This window comes from Macaca mulatta, chromosome 4 (assembly GCF_049350105.2).
Source record: "Macaca mulatta isolate MMU2019108-1 chromosome 4, T2T-MMU8v2.0, whole genome shotgun sequence".
Taxonomy (NCBI): Eukaryota; Metazoa; Chordata; class Mammalia; order Primates; family Cercopithecidae; genus Macaca; species Macaca mulatta.
In genome coordinates this window covers 49107894-49131837 of record NC_133409.1, presented here as the reverse complement: position 1 = coordinate 49131837, position 23944 = coordinate 49107894, and the positions used below count along the sequence as shown (strand labels likewise).

The 23944-nt window shown below is 40.3% G+C and overlaps 2 protein-coding genes across 2 annotated transcripts in view; both read right to left on the bottom strand.

The window, feature by feature from the left end:
• Nucleotides 1-2911, bottom strand: part of ZC2HC1B (zinc finger C2HC-type containing 1B) — a 65876-nt gene extending 62965 nt beyond the window's left edge. Inside the window, exon 1 of the mRNA XM_015137220.3 lies at nt 2664-2911. Within this exon, the coding sequence (XP_014992706.3) occupies nt 2664-2691 (28 nt within the window). The 5' untranslated portion in view covers nt 2692-2911. The remainder of the gene's footprint in view (nt 1-2663) is intronic.
• Nucleotides 2912-3414: 503 nt separating this feature from the next.
• LTV1 (LTV1 ribosome biogenesis factor) lies at nt 3415-22711 on the bottom strand. Its single transcript, XM_001089761.5, has 11 exons — nt 22580-22711; nt 21447-21578; nt 19855-20028; nt 15931-16018; nt 9546-9687; nt 8990-9245; nt 6449-6576; nt 4978-5117; nt 4328-4380; nt 3937-4137; nt 3415-3805 (listed from the first exon to the last, which is right to left on the bottom strand). Exons 1-11 carry the CDS (start codon nt 22580-22582, stop codon nt 3695-3697), a joined length of 1428 nt encoding a protein of 475 aa, XP_001089761.3. The 5' UTR covers nt 22583-22711; the 3' UTR covers nt 3415-3694.
• Between the last annotated feature and the right edge of the window lie 1233 nt (nt 22712-23944).

Here is a 23944-nt window from a genome sequence, read left to right as displayed (position 1 = left end):
AGTATCCCTTATCCAAAATGCTTGGGACCAGAAGTGTTGCAGATTTTTTTTTTCAGATTTTGGAACAAGATATCATGGGGATGGAACCCAAGTCTAAACACTTTATTTCAGATGTCACCTTATACACACAGCCTGAAAGTAATTTTATGCAATATTTTAAATAATTCTGTGCATGAAACAAAGCTTGTATTAAGTACTTATGCGTGGTGTTTTCTATTTGTTGTCTCACATTGGTACTCAACGTTTTGGATTTTGGATTAGAGATGTTCAACTTGCATGACAGCTGGATTACCTGAGGGCAAAGAGTGACATGAAATCAAGGATGGATTCACTGGGGACTTCTATGTTGTATTTCTTAACTTGAACAGTGGCCCTGTGTTTGCTTTAAACATTCTCCTGTAAGCTTCACAATAAAAATGCAAGGCCATTAGAATTTCTACCTTCTCTGCCGTTTAACTGGAAAAAGACTGATAAAGCATAGCAATGTCAACCCACATGAAGAAGTAACATAAAAGTATTGAAAACATAACAGTAAAGTTACAAGAGGTTAGAGTTCTTTCAACTGAGGTGACTTGATGACATCACAATGGAGGTGTAGATACAGGGCATCACAGGTAATACACACAAGCAGTAACTGCACTTCAGACACTTAGACTTGTAAAGTAACAGTACAGATGGTCCTCAACTTATGATGGTTCAACTTCACAATTTTTCCATGATGGTGAGAAAGCAGTATGTATTCAGTAGAAAGTGGTACAATCCTCTCATGATGCTGGGCGGCAGTGGCGAGCCACTGCTCCCAGCCAGCCACATGATCACGAGGGCAAACTGGTAACTCTACAGCGTACTGTATTGCCAGATGATTTTGCACAACTGTGGGCTAATGGAAAGTATTCTGAGCAAGTTTAAGGTAGGCTAGGCTGAACTATGATATTCAGTAGGTTAAGTATAGTAAATGCATTTTTAACTTACCATGTTTTCAGCTTATGGTGGGTTTATCAGGGCATAATCCCACCATGAGTCAAGGAGCATCTGTGGTACCACAATATCCAGGTGGTTTTAACACCAGTCACAGGCAGTGCTTAAACAAAATAGGTGGGCCGGGTGTTGGTGGCTCATGTCTGAAATCCCAGCACTTTGGGAGGCTGAGGCGGACAGATCACAAGGTCAAGAGTTCAAGACCAGCCTGGCCAATATGGTGAAACCCTGTCTCTAAGAATACGAAAGTTAGCTGGGCGTGGTGGCGCACACCTGTAATCCCAGCTGCTCGGGAGGCTGAGGGAGGAGAATCATTTGAACCCGAAGTTGCAGGCTGCAGTGAGCTGAGATTGCACCACTGCACTCCAGCCTGGGTGACAGAGCAAGACTCCATCTTGGCAAAAAAAAAGAAAAAACAAAAAAGGTTTAAGATACAAATTCTTCAACATTTTGCCAAGATGATCTCTTAGGCCTTTCTCTCCTCCCTAACCCCAGTGAGTCTAGGCCCTGCTATGGTTTTCTCCACATTTAATTCTTTTCTGAAATCTTTCCCATGTATCCATTCATCCATACACTACTTTGTGACTGTATACTGAATGCCAGGCACCGTTCCAGACCTGGGGATAAAGCAATAAATAAAACACTGTGCCTTCAGGGTTTGTCCTGCAAGAGGAGACTGAAAACCAGTTCTCTGTGTCAACAGAGGTTGTGAAGAACATAAACCAGGGAGGGCGGGTCAAGGATGCAAGGGAGGGATGCATGCAGTATTTTTAAATACAAGCTCAGGGAATAGCCTATAGTGAAGGTGACAGCTGAGCACCAACCATGAGGAAGGTCTGTCTGCAGTGAGAGCACTTCCAGGGAACAGCAAGTACCAAGATTCTCATTTAAAGTGGTACTTACCACAACAGTGATAGTATCACCAGTTACATTTCGTTGCACCTATCCTGCCTCCTCAGACCATGTGGCTCCTGAAGGCAAAAACCCTCTGATCTCTTGGGCTCCCAACATTTAACACGGAGCTTTTATGATCAGTTCCCAATCATCATTTATAGATTTTTAGACAACAAAGATATCAGAAAATTCATTTAAAGTATCATGAATTTGTTCTTCAGAATAAAATTAAAATATTTAAGTTTGGAGTATAATCTGCCTAAATCACAATATGTTTCATCAAGACTCATGGCCTAGTCTTTTTCTCTTAATTGCAAGATATATAATATATGGATTTAAAGAAAGTGAAGTAAAGTTAGCACCTCATAACACAGAATTTGAGTAACATGACAAAGGAACATCCAATGCCTGTAAGACTCTTGCTGTTTTTGAGAATCTTCAGTTGAGACAGCTATCAAAATAAATGGCCAATCCTTTTAGTACTTACGTTCTCAATATTGACATAAACCATCATCTGACCCTTTACTTCACAGGCTGGCATTTAAATACATTCTCTCCAGTATCCTACTTCTGCAATGACAAGCTCCAGTTAAGATTTTTTTCTAGCCTATGTTGGTAGAATACCTAACACCATCAGTTTTGACAACTCTTTAAAAATCCTACAGTACTTAGATTTAAACAGATCACACATGGTAGAACAAGCTAATACCTACCAGCTTTGGAAAAGCCATAAGCAAATGATTACAGATGAAGGCAGTTTTCTAATAATTTAGATATCAAGTGCAGCTCACCTGCCAAAAATGGTTCTGCCCCAGCCATTCTGTTCCTAACTCAGAGCAACAGTGTTCACAGATTTTTACAGCTTAGTCTAGATAACAACATACTAGACAAGAACATAAACCAGGGCCACTAATCTGTTGCAAGAAGTCACAGTTTACCAAATAATCAACAACTGTGATGATGTCATTGCCTAAACCTTGAAAAAGTTTGAATCAGTTAAAACAAAAATCAACTCATCAAAAACAGGGAAAGTTTTCAACTATGTATTTTAATCAAGTATGAATGGTTCCAAGGATTAACTAATGCTGAAAAGACAAACTCCAGTTTAAACTGAAATAAATACATCTGATTTTGAACTAAGGACTCACTGAAGCTAAATAAGTTTTCTTATTTCCTTGACTATTCTGTTTCCTGCCTTCACTGTTCCTAAATCCCAAAAGCAAGTCATCCAGTAATATAACAGGAAATATGAATCTTAAGAACCTTAATATTCAGTTTTACCACCCTTTTGAAATAGTCCTTTGTATACAGCAAGGGAAAACTTAGCTTCCTAACAGTGGAAACTTCTCAGAAAAACTCATCTTACACTAAACAGAATAAAGTCAGCATTTCAAAATTGAGTTTAACCAGGCCACTTTTCTATTTACAGCAAATTAAACCACGTAATTCCTGAAAAGGCATGGAGAGGATTCCAAGAAATATTTGAAAACATCTGCAAAAAACAACTATGACAACCATACAAATAAATGAATTCCATTCAAGTTATGGATATTTTCCTTTAATTTATCCAAACATTTCACATTCATGAAGTCATTTATTTCAGAGCAAATGTAAGCTTAAAATATTAAAAATTAAAACATTACAGTATTTACAAGACAGCTGGCAGGGGACACTTGCTGGTATAAAAATAATACAAATACTGTATTTTCCTCTTATCTGCCAGTAAAATGGCAAACAGTTTTGTCTTTCTGAAGGTTCTAGTCAATGACTAAAGATAATGAAGAGCCCCTAATAAAGTGCCTTGCCCTGTATGCTCCACTGTCTATAGCTTTAGACCCTCAACATTCTTCTTCAAGTTCTGCAGCTCTTTTTCTTGCCTTCTTTTCTCCAGTTTAAATGCTAACTTGTTAGCTTTCTTCTCCACTCTTCGTTCCTGTTGTAAGTACAAGAATATACTTGTATTACTCATATCTTTAACCTGATACAGGCTGCTTTTACAAAATTCCCCTATATTTCCCCTCCACCAGCTCTTTGTAAATCTCACATTTGAAAAATATTTTTTACCTTGCGCTCTTCTTTGATAGCTTGCTTTCTTGCTCTTTTATCTTCTTTGCTTTCGTTTTTAGAACGTGGCTGGGTTGATACTTTAGGAAGGTCACTGCCATTAATCATCTGTATTCTTTCAGCTTGCTTTGCTGTGAGTCCTTGCTTTGGTAAGATATTGAGAGGTATTCCTGTTTTAGAAGATATTCGAATTTGTTTGGGCTGAAATACAGATAAAATGGTACTAGAGTTATTTCTCATTCCTATTAAAAAATAGCACATTAATGGCATACTGTTGCTGCTTTTCCTAATATCACTGCTAGCCACAAAGATAAAAAGTTACTGAGCGAAAATGTGCACTCTATTTTTTAGGCACTGCATCCTTCAAATAGCTTAGCACACTAGGACTTACCTTTGGTTGATACTTGATAAGCTGTGGATGGTTATATAAATTTGAGTATGTACCTAAACAAACAAATAAAAGTCATGTATCAATAAGCACACTTTCAGTTCCACCAAGCATTACTGAATTCCTACTATATTTCTGACCTTGTGTTTTCATAGTGCAAAATAACATTGGAGTCTCTGATCAATGTTTTATAAATTGCTTACAACTCAATATTGGAATATTACTCTTTCCAAATAATTTTTCACAAATTTCCTAAAAGCGTAACTCTTATTAAAATATATGTATTTTTTCAAAGTTGGTATGTGTTTTTTTTTTGTTTTAGAGTTTCGCTCTTGTTGCCCAGGTTGGAGTACAATGGCGTGATCTCGGCTCACTGCAACCTCCACCTCCCGAGTTCAAGCCATTCTCCTGCCTCAGCCTCTCGAGTACTGGGATTACAGGTGCCCGCCACCATGCCTGGCTAATTTTTGTATTTTTAGTAGAGACGGGGTTTCACCATGTTGGCCAGGCTGGTCTTGAACTCCTGACATCAGGTGATCCACCTGCCTCAGCCTCCCAAAGTACCGGGATTATAGGCATGAGCCACCGCACCCAGACTAAAGTTGATATACTTTAATACTTTAAAATTACTATCATAAAGTGAATATACTTACTACAAATAGATTCACAATCCCACTTCTCTTTGGCTTCTTCGAGGACTACAGTAATCATTTCTTCCTCCTCAGACTCATCAAACTCATTCACTGGCAGGTCTTGATCCTCCAAGGGTTCAAGAGTATTCAATTTTACACAACTTTTGGATGAGTTTTTAAAAGTGAAGACCGAGAGGGGAGAAAATGACCTCTTATTATACTATGTCACTAAAACTGCAATTTCTAGCTGTGGGAAAAAAACCAGTGTTTTAAAATGCACATATTCCAGTGACCTATCTGTCATTTTCTGTCAAACTCTGTTCTACCCAGCCCTGCCTTTTCCCTCCAGTGAGTTTTGGATATTCACTTAGCTGATAGGAAGGTAACATCTAGCTGTGTCTTTCCAAGGCAGCTTCCTAAGAAAACAGGTTTTTAAAGCCTAAAAAAGCATAACTCATCTGTCTCTGCGAAGTATTCAAATATTTTACTCAAACTATACAGCTCCTTGTCCTGCTATGGGATCTATATATTATAGTGATCATGGAACATCAGACCTTTCTAGCAGATTTGAACACTTCATCAGTTTCTCTCAGAGGAGAGTCACCTTGATGTGGATGCTGATTTGCCAAAATAACCAGCTGGTCAGTTCCTCTAATCTAGCTGGAGAGACAAATTCTTATCTTTCCACGAGATGTAAATACCTACTTCTCAAAACACCTGGCATTTCAGAAAGATGAAAAGAGCATATACTTGGAATAATTCTTCAGCCCAAAGACTAGAAATATCATCTTATTTCCCAAGGGGAATGTGTCCCTTTATTTCTTTAACTTGTAAGCAAAATAAAAGTAAAAAAAATTTAAAATGGGCTGGGCGCGGTGGCTCACGCCTATAATCCCAGCACTTTGGGAGGCCGAGGCGGGCATATTACATGGGGTTGAGTTTGAGACCAGCCTGGCCAACATGGTGGAACCCTGTCTCTACTAAAAATACAAAAATTAGCTGGGCATGGCGGCATGCCCCTGTAATCACATCGGCTCAGGAGCTGAGGCAGGAGAATCACCTGAACCTAGGAGGTGGAGGTTGCAGGTGAGCTGAGATCACACCACTACATTCCAGCCTGGGCAACAGAGCAAGACTCCATCTCAAAAAAAAAAAAAAATTAAAAAACGAAACACATTCTACCACGACTCTTCTCAAGTCAAAGGTACGGAAAAAGTGGCTCCTCGTATATTCCCATTACATTCTACTTCAGAATGCTTAACACCAAAATGTAGGCAAAACAGATGAGCTATACATGAGCCAAAGTTTATGGAAAATGTACCACTTTCTTTTCTCCCCCCTCCTATCTTTTTTTTTCCTTTTTCATTTTCTTAATATGGATTTTGACTAGGTTAATTTTTTCCTCAATTCAGTTATACTATAGACCTTTCTTTGGAATTTTTTCTTTTTTAAAAAAAAGAACAGATAAACAAGGAAAGAAAAGTCACTGTACTTCTCTGCCTTTTCTTTATAGTAGTCATTCAAAACTTCCTGTAAGCGATTGCTGTCCACTTGAATAGAACCTTCCAATTCTGCATTATCCAGAGCTCCAATTTCATCATCATCATATTGCTCATAAAACTTGAATATAAACGGAGAAAAGATAACATGAAAAGCAAATGTACTCAGTAAGACTACATATTTAAAATTTTTTTTACATTAATTTTATTCTTACACAATAGTTATTTAGGTACTATCACAATTACCATTAAAATATTAGTAGGGATTTAATGCAATAGGATGTGGAAGATATTTCTGCTCAGTACTTTAAGACTTACATTTAGACTAAAAATAGGCTTCCATTTAACATGTAAAGAAAGGCATTATTCTACTTAGCTTGGAGAACAAAATGCTAGGCAGCACAGATTACATCAAAACATTTTTTAAGATACTTTTTCTTTTCTTTTTTTTTTTTAAATATCTCACTGTCTCCAAGCCTGGAGTACAGTGGCGCGACCATAGTTCACTGCAGCCTCAAACTCTCAGGCTCAAGTGATCCTCCCTCCTCAGCCTCTGAAGCATTGGGACCACAGGCACATGCCACCACACCCAGCTATTTTATTTATTTTTGTTAATAGAAACAGGCTCTGCATTGCTCAAGACGGTCTCAAACTCCTGGGTTCAAGTGATCCACCTGTTTCGGCCTCCCACAGTTCTGGGATTATAGGCATGGGCCACTATGCCCAGCCTGAAGATATTTTCAAATTCCTTAGTTACGCAAACTAAAAGATTGTGCAACTGAAAATTCTCCCACTAATGTACATATTTCGTTCTTGTCTAGACAATAATTATTATATTATGCAAATGGTGTTGACACTGTTAAGCTTTGACAAAGAGTAAATGGGGGGGATATATCTCCTGAAGTGTGAGACGTGTAGCAACAATTTGCTTCTCCCTCAAGAGAGGAGGGAAAATAGTATTAGCTGACAAGGTAGCAAGGTAAGAGCCTTTATTTTAGATTCACCTTGAAGGAAACTATTCCTTCATTCATTTATCATTTATGGAACACTTTAAACTTCTACTACATGCCAAGACACCATTTTAGGCTTTTGGATGTATCCGTGAGCAAAATACAAAAAACTCTGTCCTTGGGGAATTCACATTCTAATCTGAGACAAATCTATATGACACACACAATAAAGAAGCACAACATTAGACATGATGTTAGGAGGTGTTATGTGCTACAGAACAACAGGATAGGTGGGATTAAAAGTCTTATAAACAGTCTATAGGTTGGGATCACAAACCCTGGAGCTAATCTGTTACAACAGAACCAAATACAGTATATGAAAATTCAAACTTTCAAAAGCGTCTTATACTCTACTTCCATTATGTTCCTCAGTGTTAGTTATGTCTGAAAACTCCAGATGAGAAATGGAAAGAAATGGAATTTTGATGTGCTCAATGAGGCCAATACTTCAGAAATACAACATCTTACGGATTACTGTTGGAGAAATTGAGAATCAGGATGTCAGAATTCAAGGGGGACAATAAGAATGTTTGATCAGCCAACTCCTTTTGACCTATACACGTTCTTTCCAGAATCAAAACTAGGGTGACTGGCCTCACAGAGTGTGTAAAGGGAAAACAACAATAAGTAGGGTGCTTTTATGCTCTGTTTTAATAAAGAGATACGTTGTTTTCAACACTCAAAAGTTTTAGCTTTGGGTCCCAATCTCTCTTTTTAAAAAAATTTAAAAAACAAAAAGCAAGGCACACAGCAAGGCGCCTAACATCTACTTAGCTCACAGGCGGATTGGCTGACTTGGCCAGAGGATGGTCCAGCTTCCAGATCCACCTCAACCCACTTGGCTTCATCAAGGTCCTCTACTGGATTGCTTCTATCTTTAGATTCACCTTGAAGGAAACTATTCCTTCATACATTTATCATTTATGGAACACTTTAAACTTCTACTACATGCCAAGACACCAGTTTAGGATTTTGGATGTATCCGTGAGCAAAATACAAAAAACTCTCTGTCCTTGGGGAATTCACATTCTAATCTGAGACAAATCTATATGACACACACAATAAAGAAGCACAACATTAGACATGATGGGGGTTTTCAGGACCACTTCTTGGGGGTTTTAAGGGCCAAATAGAAACTCAAGTGAGTTGTCCTACCACAGTTACTGAGAATAAAACGATTACAACTACTTTTGGTTATCCATTCAGGTTGAATGAGACATCATTTGGGCCACCTCCAGGTGTAAGCGTGTGATATAAATTGGAAAAGTCACATCCTCCTAGGCGATTACTCTTCTTCTGCACAGTTCTATGCTCCCTTTCCAGTCTTTGTGCTCCTGTACTGCACTGATAACCTTCTGCTTTATGCTGGCTACATGAACCTATAGCTGGATAGTTGTAAATTTCCTATGATTGACTTTGTGGTTGGTGAGCACTTCAACCTGGGCTAAAGTTGACAGGTATTAAAAAATATATATATATATATCATAAGATAGTACTAAAGCATCCCTTATTTGGGGACCTTACCTTCTCAAACCTCTCATCATGTAGGGTCAGCTGTTCATTTCTCCTCATGACTGAGGAAGTCATCGAATACTCGGTGAAGCGACTTTTTGTTTCCTCACTCCAGAACAAGTGATCTGCTATAGCTCTGTGGGTTTTTCTGGGCACAGACATACGATCTTCATCTGACAATAGGCCTGCAGAGTCATAGTCATCACTGCTATCTCCCTTCTCATCATCCACATCTTCCCACTCGCTGTCATCTTCATTCTCAGATTTCCTAAAGTAAAGGTCACAAATTACCTACCAAAACAACTTAAAAAGTAACAGAACAAAATCACTTTACACAAGTAAAACCGGAAGGTATTGCAGGAAAGGTTCTTGTCTAGGCAGGAGGGTGTCTGATCAACCCAGTTTGGTAGGAAAAGCAATAAATTTCACATTTTCTGCTCTAAAATACAGAAGTCTCAGATTAAATGCTCTTGAAGGTCTCTTCCAACTGTAACGTTCTATGGTTACCATCCCACTGAAGCAGTAACACTTAGGTCATCATCTCTGCTTTGAAACAAACCACACATACTGTATATCCCTTCCCTCTTCCTCTCCTGTTGACTTATTGGCCTGAAGAATAAAGTCATCCTCAAGCAGATTATCTGGATCATCAAAGTCAAAATCATCATCAAGAGCTGCAACAATGTCAGGATCAAAATCCAGTCGAGGTCCTAGAAGGAAAACAAAAATTGAGCAACAATTCCCAAGGTAGCAACAATTCATTCATATAAGGACCTATGATAGCAAGAGTCTATTACTATATTGAGGATAAAAGAATGATTAAGAACTAAGTTCAGTCTAGTGAAGAATAAAGAGTGATCATGCCACGACAAAAAAAAAAAAATGCTGCCTCAGCCCCAGTCAGGGACTTATAAATAAAACTCCCATCTCCCTGGGACAGAGCACCTGGGGGAAGGGGCGGCTGTGGGCGCAGCTCCAGCAGACTCAAACCTTCCGGCCTGCTGGCTCTGAAGACAGCAGCAGATCTCCCGGCACAGTGCTCGAGCTCTGCTAAGGGACAGACTGCCTCCTCAAGTGGGTCCCTGACCCCTATGCCTCCTGCCTGGGAGACACCTCCCATCAGGGGTCGACAGACACCTCACAGAGGAGAGCTCTGGTTGGCATCTGGCGGGTACCCCTCTGGGACAGAGCTTCCAGAGGAAGGAACAAGCAGCAATCTTTGCTGTTCTGCAGCCTCCGCTGGTGATACCCAGGCAAACAGGGACTGAAGTGGACCTCCAGCAAACTCCAGCAGATCTGCAGCAGAGTGGTCTGTTAGAAATAAACCTAACAGAAAGGAATAGCATCAACATCAACAAAAAGGACGTCCACACAGAAACCCCATCTGAAGGTCACCAACAACAAAGACTAAAGGTACATAAATCCAAGAAGATGAGGAAAAACCAGCACAAAAAGGCTGAAAATTCCAAAAACCAGAATGCCTCTTCTCTTCAAAGGATCACAACTCCTCGCCAGCAAGGGAACAAACTGGATGGAGAATGAGTTTGACGAATTGACAGAAGTATGCTTCAGGAGGTGGGTAATAACAAACTCCTCCGAGCTAAAGAAGCATGTCCTAACCCAATGCAAGGAAGTTAAAAACCTTGAAAAAAGGTTAGAGGAATTGCTAACTAGAATCACCAGTTTAGAGAAGAAGATGAATGATGTGACGGAGCTGAAAAACACAGCAAGAGAACTTTGTGAAGCACACACAAATAACAATAGCCGAGTGGAAGAGAGGATATCAGCGATTGAAGATCAACTTAATGAAATAAAGTGTGAAGACAAGATTAGAGAAAAAAGAATGAAAAGGAATGAACAAAGCCTCCAAGAAATATGGGACTATGTGAAAAGACCAAATCTACGTTTGACTGATGTACCTGAAAGTGACGGGGAGAATGGAACCAAGTTGGAAAACACTCTGCAGGATATTATCCAGAAGAACTTCCCCAACCTAGCAAGGCAGGCCAACATTCAAATTCAGGAAATACAGAGAATGCCACAAAGATACTCCTTGAGAAGAGCAACCCCAAGACACATAATCGTCAGATTCACCAAGGTTGAAATGAAGAAAAAAATGTTAAGGGCAGCCAGAGAGAAAGGTCGGGTTACCCACAAAGAGAAGCCCATCAGACTAACACCAGATCCCTCGGCAGAAACCCTACAAGCCAGAAGAGAGTGGGGGACAATACTCAACATTCTTAAAGTAAAGAATTTTCAACCGAGAATCTCATATCCAGCCAAACTAAGTTTCATAAGTGAAGGAGAAATAAAATCCTTTCCACACAAGCAAATGCTAAGAGATTTTGTCACCACCAGGCCTGCCTTACAAGAGCTCCTGAAGGAAGCACCAAATATGGAAAGGAAAAACTGGTACCAGCCACTGCAAAACATACCAAAGAGTAAAGACCATCAATACTATGAAGAAACTGCATCAAATAACAGGCAAAATAACCAGCTAGCATCATAATGACAGAATCAAACTAACACATTACAATATTAACCTTAAATGTAAATGGGCTAAATGCCCCAACTAAAAGACACAGATTGGCAAACTGGATAAAGAGTCAAGACCCATCAGTGTGCTGTATTCAGGAGACCCATCTCATGTGCAAAGACACATATAGACTCAAAATAAAGGAATGGAGGTTATTTACCAAGCAAATGGAAAGCAAAAAACAGCAAGGGTTGCAATCCTAGTCTCTGATAAAACAGACTTTAAACCAACAAAGATCAAAAAACACAAAGAAGGGCATTACATAATGGTAAAGGGAATAATGCAACAAGAAAAGCTAACTATCCTAAATATATATGCACCTAATATGGGAGCACCCAGATTCATAAAGCATGTTCTAAGAGACCTACAAAGAGACTTAGACTCCCACATAATAATAATGGGAGACTTTAACACCCCGTTGTCAATATTAGATAGATCAACGAGACAGAAAATTCACAGGGATCTTCAGGACTTGAACTCAGCTCTGGACCAAGTGGACCTTATAGACAGCGACATAACTCTCCACCCCAAATCAACAAAATATACATTCTTCTCAGCACCACATCGCACTTATCCTAAAATTGACCATATAACTGAAGTAAAACACTCCTCAGCAGATGCAAAAGAACGGAAATCATAACAGTCTCTCAGACCACAGTGCAATCAAATTAGAACTCAGGATTAAGAAATCCACTCAAAATTGCACAACTACTTGGAAACTGAACAACCTGCTCCTGAATGACTACTGAGTAAATAACAAAATTAAGGTAGAAATAAATAAGTTCTTTGAAACCAATGAGAACAAAGATACAACATATCAGAATCTCTGGGACACAGCTAAAGCAGTGTTTAGGGTGAAATTTATAGCACTAAAATCCCACAGGAGAAAGCAGGAAAGATCTAAAATCGACACCCTAACATCACAATTAAAAGAATTAGAGAAACAAGAGCAAACAAATATAAAACCTAGTAGAAGACAAGACATAACTAAAACACAGCAGAATTGAAGTAGATAGAGACACAAAAAAACCCTTCAAAAAAACCAATGAATCCAGGAGCTGGTGTTTTGAAAAGATCAACTGCTAGTCAGACTAATAAAAGAAGAAAAGAGAGAAGAATCAAATAGACACAACAAAAAATGATAAAGTGGATTTCACCACTGATCCCACAGAAATAAAAACTACCATCAGAGAATATGCAAATAAACTCTATGCAAATAAACTAGAAAATTAGAAGAAATGGATAAATCCCTGGACATATACACCCTCCCAAGACTAAACCAGGAAGAAGTCGAATCCCTGAATAGACCAATAACAAGTTCTGAAATTGAGGCAGTAATAGCCTACCAACCAAAAGAGAAGCCCAGGACCAGACAGATTCACAGCCAAATTCCACCAGAGGTACAGAGAGGAGTTGGTACCATTCCTTCTGAAACTATTCCAAACAATAGAAAAAGAGGGACTCCTCCCTAACTCATTTTATGAGGCCAGCATCATCCTGATGCCAAAACCTGGCAGAGACACAACAAAAAAAGAAAATTTCAGGACAATATCCCTGATGAACATCAATGTGAAAATCGTCAATAAAAAACTGGCAGAACGAATCCAGCAGCATATCAAAAAGCTTATCCACCACAATCAAGTCAGCTTCATCCCTGGGATACAAGCCTGGTTCAACGTAATCCATTACATCAACAGAACCAATGACAAAAACCACGATTATCTCAATAGATGCGGAAAAGGCCTTCAATAAAATTCAACACCCCTTTCAAGCTAAAAACTCTCCATAAACTAGGTATTGATGGAACATATCTCAAAATAGTAAGAGCTATTTATGACAAACCCACAGCCAATATCATACTGAATGGGCAAAAGCTGGAAGCATTCCTTTGAAAATTGGCACAAGACAAGGATGCCCTCTCTCACCACTCCTATTCAACATAGTATTGGAAGTTCTGGAGGGCAATCAGGCAAGAGAAAGAAATAAAGGGTATTCAAATAGGAAGAGAGGAAGTCAAATTGTCTCTGTTTGCAGATGACATGACTGTCTATTTAGAAAACCCCATCATCTCAGCCCAAAATCTCCTTAAGCTGATAAGCAACTTCAGCAAAGTTGTATTCTCAGGATACAAAATCAATGTGCAAATATCACAAGCATTCCTATACACCAATAATAGACAAACAGAGAGCCAAATCATGAGTGAACTCCCATTCACAATAGCTACAAAGAGAATAAAATAGGCATACAACTTACAAGGGACGTGAAGGACCTCTTAGAGGAGAACTACAAACCACTGCTCATTAGAGAAATGCAAATCAAAACCACAAGGAGATACCATCTCACGCCAGTTAGAATGGCAATCATTAAAAAGTCAGGAAACAACAGATTCTGGAGTGGATGTGAAGAAATAGGAACGCTTTTACATTGTTGGTGGGAGTGTAAATTAGTTCAACCATTGTGGAAGACAGTGTGGTGATTCCTCAAGGATCCAGAACCAGAAACACCATTTGACCCAGCAATCCCATTACTGGGTATATACCCAAAGTATAATAAATCATTCTACTATAAAGACACATGCACAAGTAGGTTTACTGCAGCACTGTTCACAATAGCAAAGACTTGGAACCAGCTTAAATGTTCATCAATGATAGACTGGATAAAGAAAATGTGGCACATATACACCATGGAATACTATGCAGCCACAAAAAAGGATGAGTTCATGTCCTTTGCAGGGACATGGATGAAGCTGGAAACCATAATTCTCAGCAAACTAACACAGGAACAGAAAACCAAACACTGCATGCTCTTACTCATAAGAGGGAGTTGAACAATTGAGAACACATGGACACAGGGAGGGGAACATCACACACTGGGACCTGTTGGGGGATGGGGGGGCTAGGGGAGGGACAGCATTAGGAGAAATGCCTAATGTAGATGATGGGTTGATGGATGCAGCAAACCACCATGACATGTGTATACCTATGTAACAAACCTGAACATATATCCCAGGACTTAAAGTATAACTAAAAAAAAAAAAAAAGAAAAAAGAAAAGAAAAAAGAAATGATGCTTCTCCTTTTAATATCCACTGGTAAAAATACTGTTCCATTATACATCTATAATGTTCAACCTTGTCTAGCATAATTCAAAGGTTTTGTCTGCAGGAAGAAACTGGGCTTTAAATTCACCTGTTAAAAGTAACTGAAAGGAACAATTTTTAGACTGTTATACTTTCAGTCTTTTCTGACTATGAGATTTTAATAAATATCTACCTGTTTTTTCAGATATATTCTTCCATCTATAAAAATACTAGGCTGACTCTAGGCACACTGCTTAGGAGTTAGCCCGGCTCCACAAGGAGAAAATGAAAACAAACAACAACAACAAAACTCAAGTTCAAGACAAACTTTCAACTCCAAATTTATCATCTGACATGGCCTCCAACACCCTCTGCTACATGGCCATTGCTTAACCCTCCAGCCTCATTTCTTTTTAATCCATACCCTTCCTTCTGGGCCTGCTAAAATGTGTACAGTTACCTATATTCATGTTCTGTTGCCTTAGCACATACAGTCCACTGTCTGGAACATCCTCTTGTCCCCACCCCTCCCCTCCTTCTTCTATCTACCTAACTTTTACTTAAGAAACAAACTAGACATCACCTCCTTTAGAAAGCCTTGCTCAACTCTGTGAGGCTGGGTTTGGTACTCCTCACCCCACTAGTATTATCTATCTATACTGTAATTTACCATTTATTGTTTATTTTTCCCAAATGAGGTAAATTTTGGGGTCAGAGACTATGCTTTATTCTGTTTTAACCCAAGGCCCTGCCACACAGACAGCGGCAACTCAAAAATCTGTAGAATAAATTAATGAATGAATGTCACAGGACAGGTGTTAGTTAATAATTAAGGCAACTCAGGAGAAAATACCAACACCGCTTCTGTGAACTTTTGTGTTTGTTCTGAAATACAATGTTGGTACTAAAAATTAAAAACAAAAATTTTCCCCCAATATATGTGTAGATGGTAAAATGAACTTCTATAAAAATACCTGTATGCTCTTGGGAGAAACTCTGAAAGACAACAGATTATTTTGCAAAATTACACTACAAGTAATGAATAATGAACACCACTATGTTTGTAAGAGGTTATGTGAAGGTTACAATTCCCCTACTAGATTACCAAGAATAGTTTCCCCACTTTCCTCTCCAAACAGGAACTCAAAAGATGCAAGGATATGATGGTAGGAATACAAAAATACAAAGATCACACTCATCCCTTCCTAATAATCCCTGATCTGAATTCCAGACATATCTCAATTGTTTCAATACTTTAATGGAGATAGAAAAATCCTACACCATTTATGTTTTGCAAAATACATTTATCCACATAAAAAGATAAAGGAATTAAAGATACCTGAAACTGGAGCTGCTTTATTTAACAATCCAACATCTTCCTCAAACTCTGAAGCAAACACTGATGAAGGCAACTTAATTCCAGTGCTCTTGAAAAAGAAATTGCACAATGGTTAGGTTTATTTGGAAATACTTCTTAACTAGTGTACTGGGTTGAAGTCCCCCCAAAATCAATGTCCATCCAGAACCTCAGACTGTGACCATATTTGAAATAGGGTCCTCTCTATAAGATGAGGTCTTACTGGACCATGGTCCTATAATGAGACCAACGAGGACAGAGACTCACAGGGGAGAATGCCATATGCAGATGACAGCAGACTGGAATGAGGCCTCTGTAAGGCAAGGAACTCCAAGGAATGATCACTGGTAACATTCAGAAGGAATGAGCCATGCAACAGCCTCTCCCTCTAAGTCCCCAAGAAAAAAACCAACCCTGCCGATACCTTCATTTCAAACTTCTGACCTCCAGAACCATGAAGGGAAGAAATTTCTGTTGTTTTAAGTCACCTAGTTTGTGCTAATTTGTTACTGCAGTCCTAGGAAACTGTTACAACTACATTCTGTGTTCTCTCACCTGTGCTCCAGGTTGTATATATGTTAAACATGTGGCCGGGCGTGGTGGCTCACGCCTGTAATCCCAGCACTTTGGGAGGCCGAGGCGGGTGGATCACCTGAGGTCAGCAGTTCAAGACCAGCCTGACCAACATGGAGAAACCCCGTCTCTACTAAAAATACAAAATTAGCCACGCATGGTGGCACATGCCTGTAATCCCAGCTATTCGGGAGGCTGAGGCAGGAGAATCGCTTGAACCTGGGAGGCGGAGGTTGCGGTGAGCTGAGATCGCGCCACTGCACTCCAGCCTGGGCAAAAAGAGCGAAACTCCGTCTCAAAAAAAAAAAAAAAGTATATTCCATCGTAAACTCAAAAGCAACTCTTTATAATACATCATAGTGCTTTCTCTAGTAAATTATTCCATTTATCCCTCAGATCCCATGAGTTTTCACCATGTTTTAGCAAAAGAACAAAAACTAAGAAAGTTTAAATGGTCCACCCCCGAGAATGATCAGTAAGTGAGATTCTGGGATTCAAATCCCAGAGTTTCTTAATTCCACTTGCCTGAAGTTTCAAAACAAAATTAAACTTTTTCCTCTTAAACTAGAGATAACATCCTAATCTCTAGTAATGGCACAGCCCTTGTATGAATTGGCTATCTTAAATCCTTGGGTGGTTATAAATCATTTTGCTCTGTCCTATGTCCCCTAGAAATCTCTTACTTACAGTGATTTCACTCTATTCTTTGGGGCATCATCTCATTTATAGTTAACCAAAACATAAATGACTGCAACTGCTCAGATAGCTAGTCTATATCCAGTATAACCTCCATACCCACGGCTAGATTAAGCTCCTTTAATAGTTTTATCATGTGACCTTCTTGAGTTTCTAACACTCTGTATTTAAGGCCCTGGTTCTCAAGGCCCTATAAAATCAAGGCCTACCCTGTGTATCCAAATTTCTCAGTTATTCTATACGACCATGCAAATCAAGTTCATTCCTCAGTCATGTAATAATGCAAAACACTTTACTTGGCATGCATGTGCCTGACACTGAACCACAATGCTAGCTGTCTCGGCACCCTGACTGAAAAAGTTCCTTCTCCTGTCAACAGTACCCACCGCTTGGTGGCCAGCTTAGTTCCTACCCTCCCACATGAAGCCCTTTCGGATCACTGTCCTAGAACTCCCCACCTTCTTCACACACTGCAATCTACTTAAACATGTGCTAGCCTACATTCTCTGACTGGTTCTTATGCTTGTTTCCTCTCCTTGACCAAACAGTTGATAATGTGAGGACAACCACCATGTGTTATTTATCTCTGTGCACCTTACCACCTGCCCTATCCTTAGCCCAGGAGGAGGCACAAAGCTGGAATGTGCAACCTCATTGGCTCACTGAGAAAGCTCTGAATTGGAAGCCTCTGAGGAGCATGAGTAAAGGCTACATATGGCAGTGTACACACAGCAAGATGTTACGGCTTCCAAAATGAGTTTCTCGGTAGCATAAACATGGGCAAAGATTTGTTATTTTGCTATAGAGCACATTTTTAAGAAAACAGCTTTACTAAGACATCATTCACATACAATTCGCCTATTTAAAGTGTACAATTTAATGTTTTTTAAGTATATTACATTATTAATTACTTAAAATTATAGCAAAATCTACATAGTGTTTTAGCCTTTAGGCTTTTAAAAAGGTACTTTGTGATATTTATCCTTAGAGGTTTGGGGTTAAACACAAGGTCAGCTTGTGTTAAATGAATTTACCTTTGTGAGATATTTTTCAAATCTTGAAAGAAAAGAATCACATACACGATTAGAGTGTAAAGAGGAATTACTTGTTTTTTTAGAGGAGTACTGTGTTTTCATTGGTTGCAGTAGTTCTCAACTACGTGGTGTTTGCCCAGCTACTTTCCACAATGGCACCACCCTCTTTCTTTCATGTCAAAATCCAGCCTGCTCAAGCATCAATCATTTCTATGCTGCCTTTTTACACTGTCTCACACTGTTTCTAGGGGTTATTCATTATTTCTAATCTATTTGAATTTGGTGGTGTGTTACAAATTAAAGTAAAAAAAGTACATGGGACTAATCCATATTTTTTCATAGCTGTACAGAAAACCAACGACAATTTTGTTTTTAAATACAATTCAGTTGTCCCTGTAAACATCACTGAATTGTCCATTTAAGAGCCTTATCCTGTTAAAAAATCAATTAGTGATTGCTTTTACTCAAAATGAATTAAGGATTAAAAGTACTGGTCAATACAAGCCAGGCAAGACTTTACTAAGAATTTTCACCCTTAGATAAACAAGTTGAGCCACTATGGAACTCCTTCTCTCCCTCAATAGGTTATAGAAGGAAGTGAGCCAGTAAGTCCCTACTACCAATAAAGCCTTGAGGAAGAAGAAATAAAGAAGTTGGTTCTCTATGACAGAGATGTGATAGGATTTGGGGCGTTACAAAAGAGTCACAACCTAGTTAGTGAACAAGCAGCTGCAGTTACTACCTTTCTTTGGGATGATATCCTGAAACCGAACCTTTCTAAGTATCCTTAAGCAACCAGCTATTGCCTGTAAGAACTACAATCACATCTTCCCCAAGGAAAGGAATGCCTAGACCATGACAGAATTGGGGAATAAGGGGCAGGGTAAACTGGTGCCCTTTCTATCTCTTACCTTTTGCTTATAAACCTAATGAATGTCTCCTTTTTCTAAAGTGCTAGATGATATAAAAGTTTCCCACAGGGAAATTTACTCTACATCAAATTAAAAATAAGGTCACAAAGGCATACAACATGGGCATTCTTAGCATAAACAAGAGAGAAAACAGAACTTAGACTAACAGCACTAATTTCATATATAGACGTACTATCATTCGTCCTGAAAGAGAAGGTATTAAAGTGGACCGAACATTAGTTTACAAGACAGGAACGTTATTATCATCCACTCATTCTGTTTGCTTATGAGTAGCCTGCAGCTTTTACAAAAGTGTTAAAGATCTAAATATTCCACAAAAGTTAAGTCCTATCTTAGAACAGAGTTTATGATCCTCAAACAGTTATGTTGTTAACATGTAGAATGTCAGCTGCTTTTCTCCTATTGAAAAGTGCTGTCTAACATGGCCATGTCTATCAATCGAAAGTTCTAAACCTATAAAAAGGCTGTTGCGTTGACACCTGCCACCAGAGAAGAGGTGACCTATTCTCTCCTGATGGTACACACGTGCATACACATACATAATTTTAAGTGGAGGCATGGTCTATCTTTGTGCTCTTCATACAGACACCATTTCTTGCCCCAAACAGTTATCTTGATTTAAAAATGATTTCTTCACCCACTCCCACACTTAAATTGCTGAAAAGCCTTACTGGAATGACTAGCGATTCTTCTTTCTCTTCTCTCCGGTTGTGTGCACTGAAGGCACTCGAGGGAATAAGCTCTGAGGGCCCAGATGGTTCCTTCAGGTGCTGCAGGTAGTCATAGTCATCATCAAAGAACACTCCATACTTCCTCTGTTCTGCTCGCCTTTCCTCACTGTCTATCTATAAACAAAATGGAATTAGTACTTTCTTCACTGTTTATCTATAAACAAAATGGAATCAGTATGCCTTCCAAGGATAAGGCAAGGAAATATTACAATGAGTACAGCTTTCCAAGTAGGAAGCAGATGGCACATGAACATTTTGGCTGATGGGAAAAAGACAAAGAATTCTTGACAAACAGGAAATGTACAGCTTCAAAACCAGAGTGCTACATAACATTAAAATGGAATGAAAACATTCATGCTTTTAAAAGGGCAATAAAAATAAATAACAATTGCTCCTTCCGCTAGACATTTATGTGCAACATTCTGAGTCACGAAATATACATACAACTTATTTTATCGTCTATTTGGAGGGTTACAAGAAAAGACTTGGGAGACCAGGTGCAGTGGCTCATGCCTATAATACCAGCACTTTGGGAGGCTGAGGTAGGACGATCACTTGAGCCTAGGAGTTCAAGACCAGACTGGACAACATAGTGAGACCTCGTTTCTACAAAACAGTTTTAAAAATCAGCCAGGCCCGGTGGCATGTGCCTGTAGTACCGGCTACTCTGGAGGCTAAGGTGGGAGGATCGCTTGAGCCCAAGAGGTAGAAGCTGCAGTGAGCTGAGATGGAGCCACTTTGCATGCCAGCCTAGGCAACAGATATTTGGGTGCCTTAAAAGGTAAGTACAATTTCTTTTATTTATATGCAAAAAAAAAAACAAACCTTCTCAACATACAATAAAACTAGCTTTTCAGTAAAGCTAAACACGGCCCATGTCCCCCAATACTCTGTTTCCCAACACTCTGTTTCATAATATCTACACTTAATAAGTAGAGTCCAACATTAAGTGAATCTTTTCGAGGCTCCCTTGCAAAGTTCCCTGAGCTAATCAAGAAGCTCAGATATTTTACATTTCCTAAGATAAGCAACCAGGAGGCAAAATGCAGTTTGTGGTTATAAAACAGCAGGATCTTAGAGAAAGCACAGTTTGAGCATTTACGGGTGCCCTAAATAACATCATGCCACATTGTAGCTGATGCTTTGGTAAATATTTACCATTATTCTACAAGATTTGCTCATTTAAACATCTCTAATAAAGATCTTTGTCTTCCCAATCAAAATAACATGAATGGTGTAAAAATCAGCAAATTGTACTGAAAATTAACTTATAGATTATTTCCCAGAATATCAGTTATCTGAGAATAACAGCTGACTTAACAATTTATTGAAACTATTAACATGGCCCGGCGCGGTGGCTCATGCCTGTAATCCCAGCACTTTTGGGGGCCAAGCTGGGAGGACTACTGGAGCCCAGGAGTTCGAGACCAGCCTGGGCAACATGCCGAGACTATTTACTTAACAAAAAGAAACAAACACACAAAAAACCTATTGTCTACCTACAAACTGACTGGCTAAAGAACAGGACCTACTTTTTGTGTGGGCAACAGAACCCTCTGGGGTGCAGTCTCATCTGCTGCTAAAGGATCTCGTTGGCTCCGGTGGACCAAGTGAAAAGACACAGCTTTCTTCTTCTCTATAAAGGGTTTTTTCTTCCTGTGAGGCTTCAAAGGAACAAAATCACAACAATTAGTTAAAACAAAACGACAGAGAACAATTCCATAGTTCACTCATCCATCTTTAGTAGTCATGTTAAAGATAAATACTTTTTAAAAATCTACACTTCTAGGGCAGGCAACATCAGCTGTGTTCTGTAGAATCCATACTTAACCTTCCGTCAACATACATTCCTTGAGCACCTACTTTGTGCCAGACCTTGTTATGGGAACTGAGAATACAGAAGTGGGAAAGTCAGATAAAGTCCCTGTTCTTAGCAAGAAAATCAAGATAATTTCCGGTGAAAATATATAAGACAGTGACGTGAAAATGACTTAAAAGCTACTTTACACTGGCTGCTCAGGGAAGGCCCCTGGCCGACTGAACCAGAATGACAAGAAGCCTGCCACAGCATAATCTGGAATAGACAGCTCCACATAGGGCATCTACCAACCAGCAAATAAAATCACGATACAAAGAGCTAAAGTTTAATAAGATCCATCATCCACTTCTACATTCTTACTTCGCTATTCAATTTTGATTCTCTAAACTGTGAAACCAATTAAGTGGCTTTACTTTGGGCCCAACCTTATGCTCTCCCACAAGTTCCCTTTCTCAGAGCAGACAGACAGGCAGACACCTGCCACTCCAACGCTGAGGGAGACCAGCAGCTCCGTCTGCTCGACCCCAAGAAGCACAGGGTGGTGCGTTTGTGTCCGCAGTCACAAGCTTTTAGCTAACCGAAAGCGCACAGGGCTGCAGGCTCCCAGGGGTAAAAAGGAGGCCATTCTCCTCTCCGGGCCACATCCCAGGGAGGCTCAGCGGTGCGAGACTGTAACTAGCAAAGAATGCCCGGGGTGGTGAGGATGGCCCATTTCAGGGTACTGTGCCGCAAGCAGCCTCCGGCACGACCTAGACCCAGGCCGCAGTACCCAAGGCATTACCGGAAGCAGCCTGGCCTCTGCAAAACCGCAGCGCCCGGCCGCCGAAACAAGTAAGGCTTGCTCACCATGCTGCAGCCGCGCGGCGCTCACCCCCAACAGAGGCGGCGAAGATACCCTCGAAGTCCAGCGGGGAGACCAAGGCCCAGCCCAAGGCCGCCTCTGTATGCCTCACCACACGTGCGACCCCAGCACCCGGCGATAACGTCACCCAGTCGGCCATGGAAATGGACCAATCGCCGAGGAGCTGATGGGTCGTGACCGGAAGTTACGTACTCGCTGCGTCTACACGATCGCGGGAAGCTACCGGGAGGTGGGGCTAGCTTGGCTCCCAACCCTGAGCCGGCTGTGTTTTTCCGGCCTTTAGTCTCCCGCCGGGGAAAGGGAATGGCGTGGCTCCTTAGCGTTGAGGCGCCACAGAGGGGTTTCTGCTTGTGGACGAACCTCCTTTTATAACTCCCTCTACGGAGATCAGAGGGGACGAATCTAGTATCGCCGTTGATTTGTGTCCCTTACCTATTCCCAACCATAAAACAAAGCCAGGGACACGGAAGGGAGGCGACCACCCCGCTGGGGTGCTGGGGGCGCCAAGTTTCAGGTTCCCTCTCCGGGTGGGGGCGGAGTCGGCTGCCGCAGCAACGGAGTCCGGGGCCTAGGTTTTATAGACTGCATCAGACTTGATCAGGTTTTATTTTCCACTGCTTAATGAATTGCTTTCATGTGCCCTGTTAACCAAACCCCCGAGACTCTGTTAACTGTAGAGGCATTTGAACTAATAAAATATATTCAGAATCTCTGGTTTTTGGGTGTTAACTCTCTCCCACCGTTTAAACAAATAGGCTATAAGCACGCACTCTTAGGAAGACTTCAGGCCGGTGTTGGCGCATTCACATAGCTTTTCTTGGACAAAGGTGTGGTAAAGGCAATCACTTTCATCAGCAGGCCTTTTTTTCAAATTTGTTTCCCCCACTTCCCAGCTTCTGGTGACCTCTCAATGAATGAGTTGCCTTGGATTATGTCTTTATGCCGTAGGCATTACCACTGTATTTGTGGAGTATTATCCTTTTATTACAATAAAAATTATAGAAATAGGCCAGGCGCAGTGGCTCATGCCTGTCATCCCAGCACTTTGGGAGGCCGAAGCGGGTGGATCACCTGAGGTCAGGAGTTCAAGGTCAGGAGGTCTAGCCAACGTGGTGAAACCCCGTCTCTACTAAAAATACAAAAATTAGCCAATTGCGGGGGCAGGCGCCTGTAATCCCAACTACCTGGGAGGTTGAGGCAAGAGAATAGCTTGAACCCGGGAGGCGGGGGTTGCAGTGAGCTGAGACCATGCCATTGCACTCCAGCCTGGGTGACAAGAGCAAAACTCTGTCTCAGAAAAAAAATTATAGAAATAATTTAGGTTAGGACTATAAAACTTGTCTTGGGAT

Coding starts and splice junctions, on each gene's coding strand:
- LTV1 (XM_001089761.5), bottom strand. Junction 20,029..21,446: donor TTCTGTTGCCCACACAAAAA/GTAGGTCCTGTT, acceptor TTTTGTTTATAG/ATAGACAGTGAGGAAAGGCG. Junction 5,118..6,448: donor TATAAAGAAAAGGCAGAGAA/GTACAGTGACTT, acceptor CTCATCCAAAAG/TTGTGTAAAATTGAATACTC.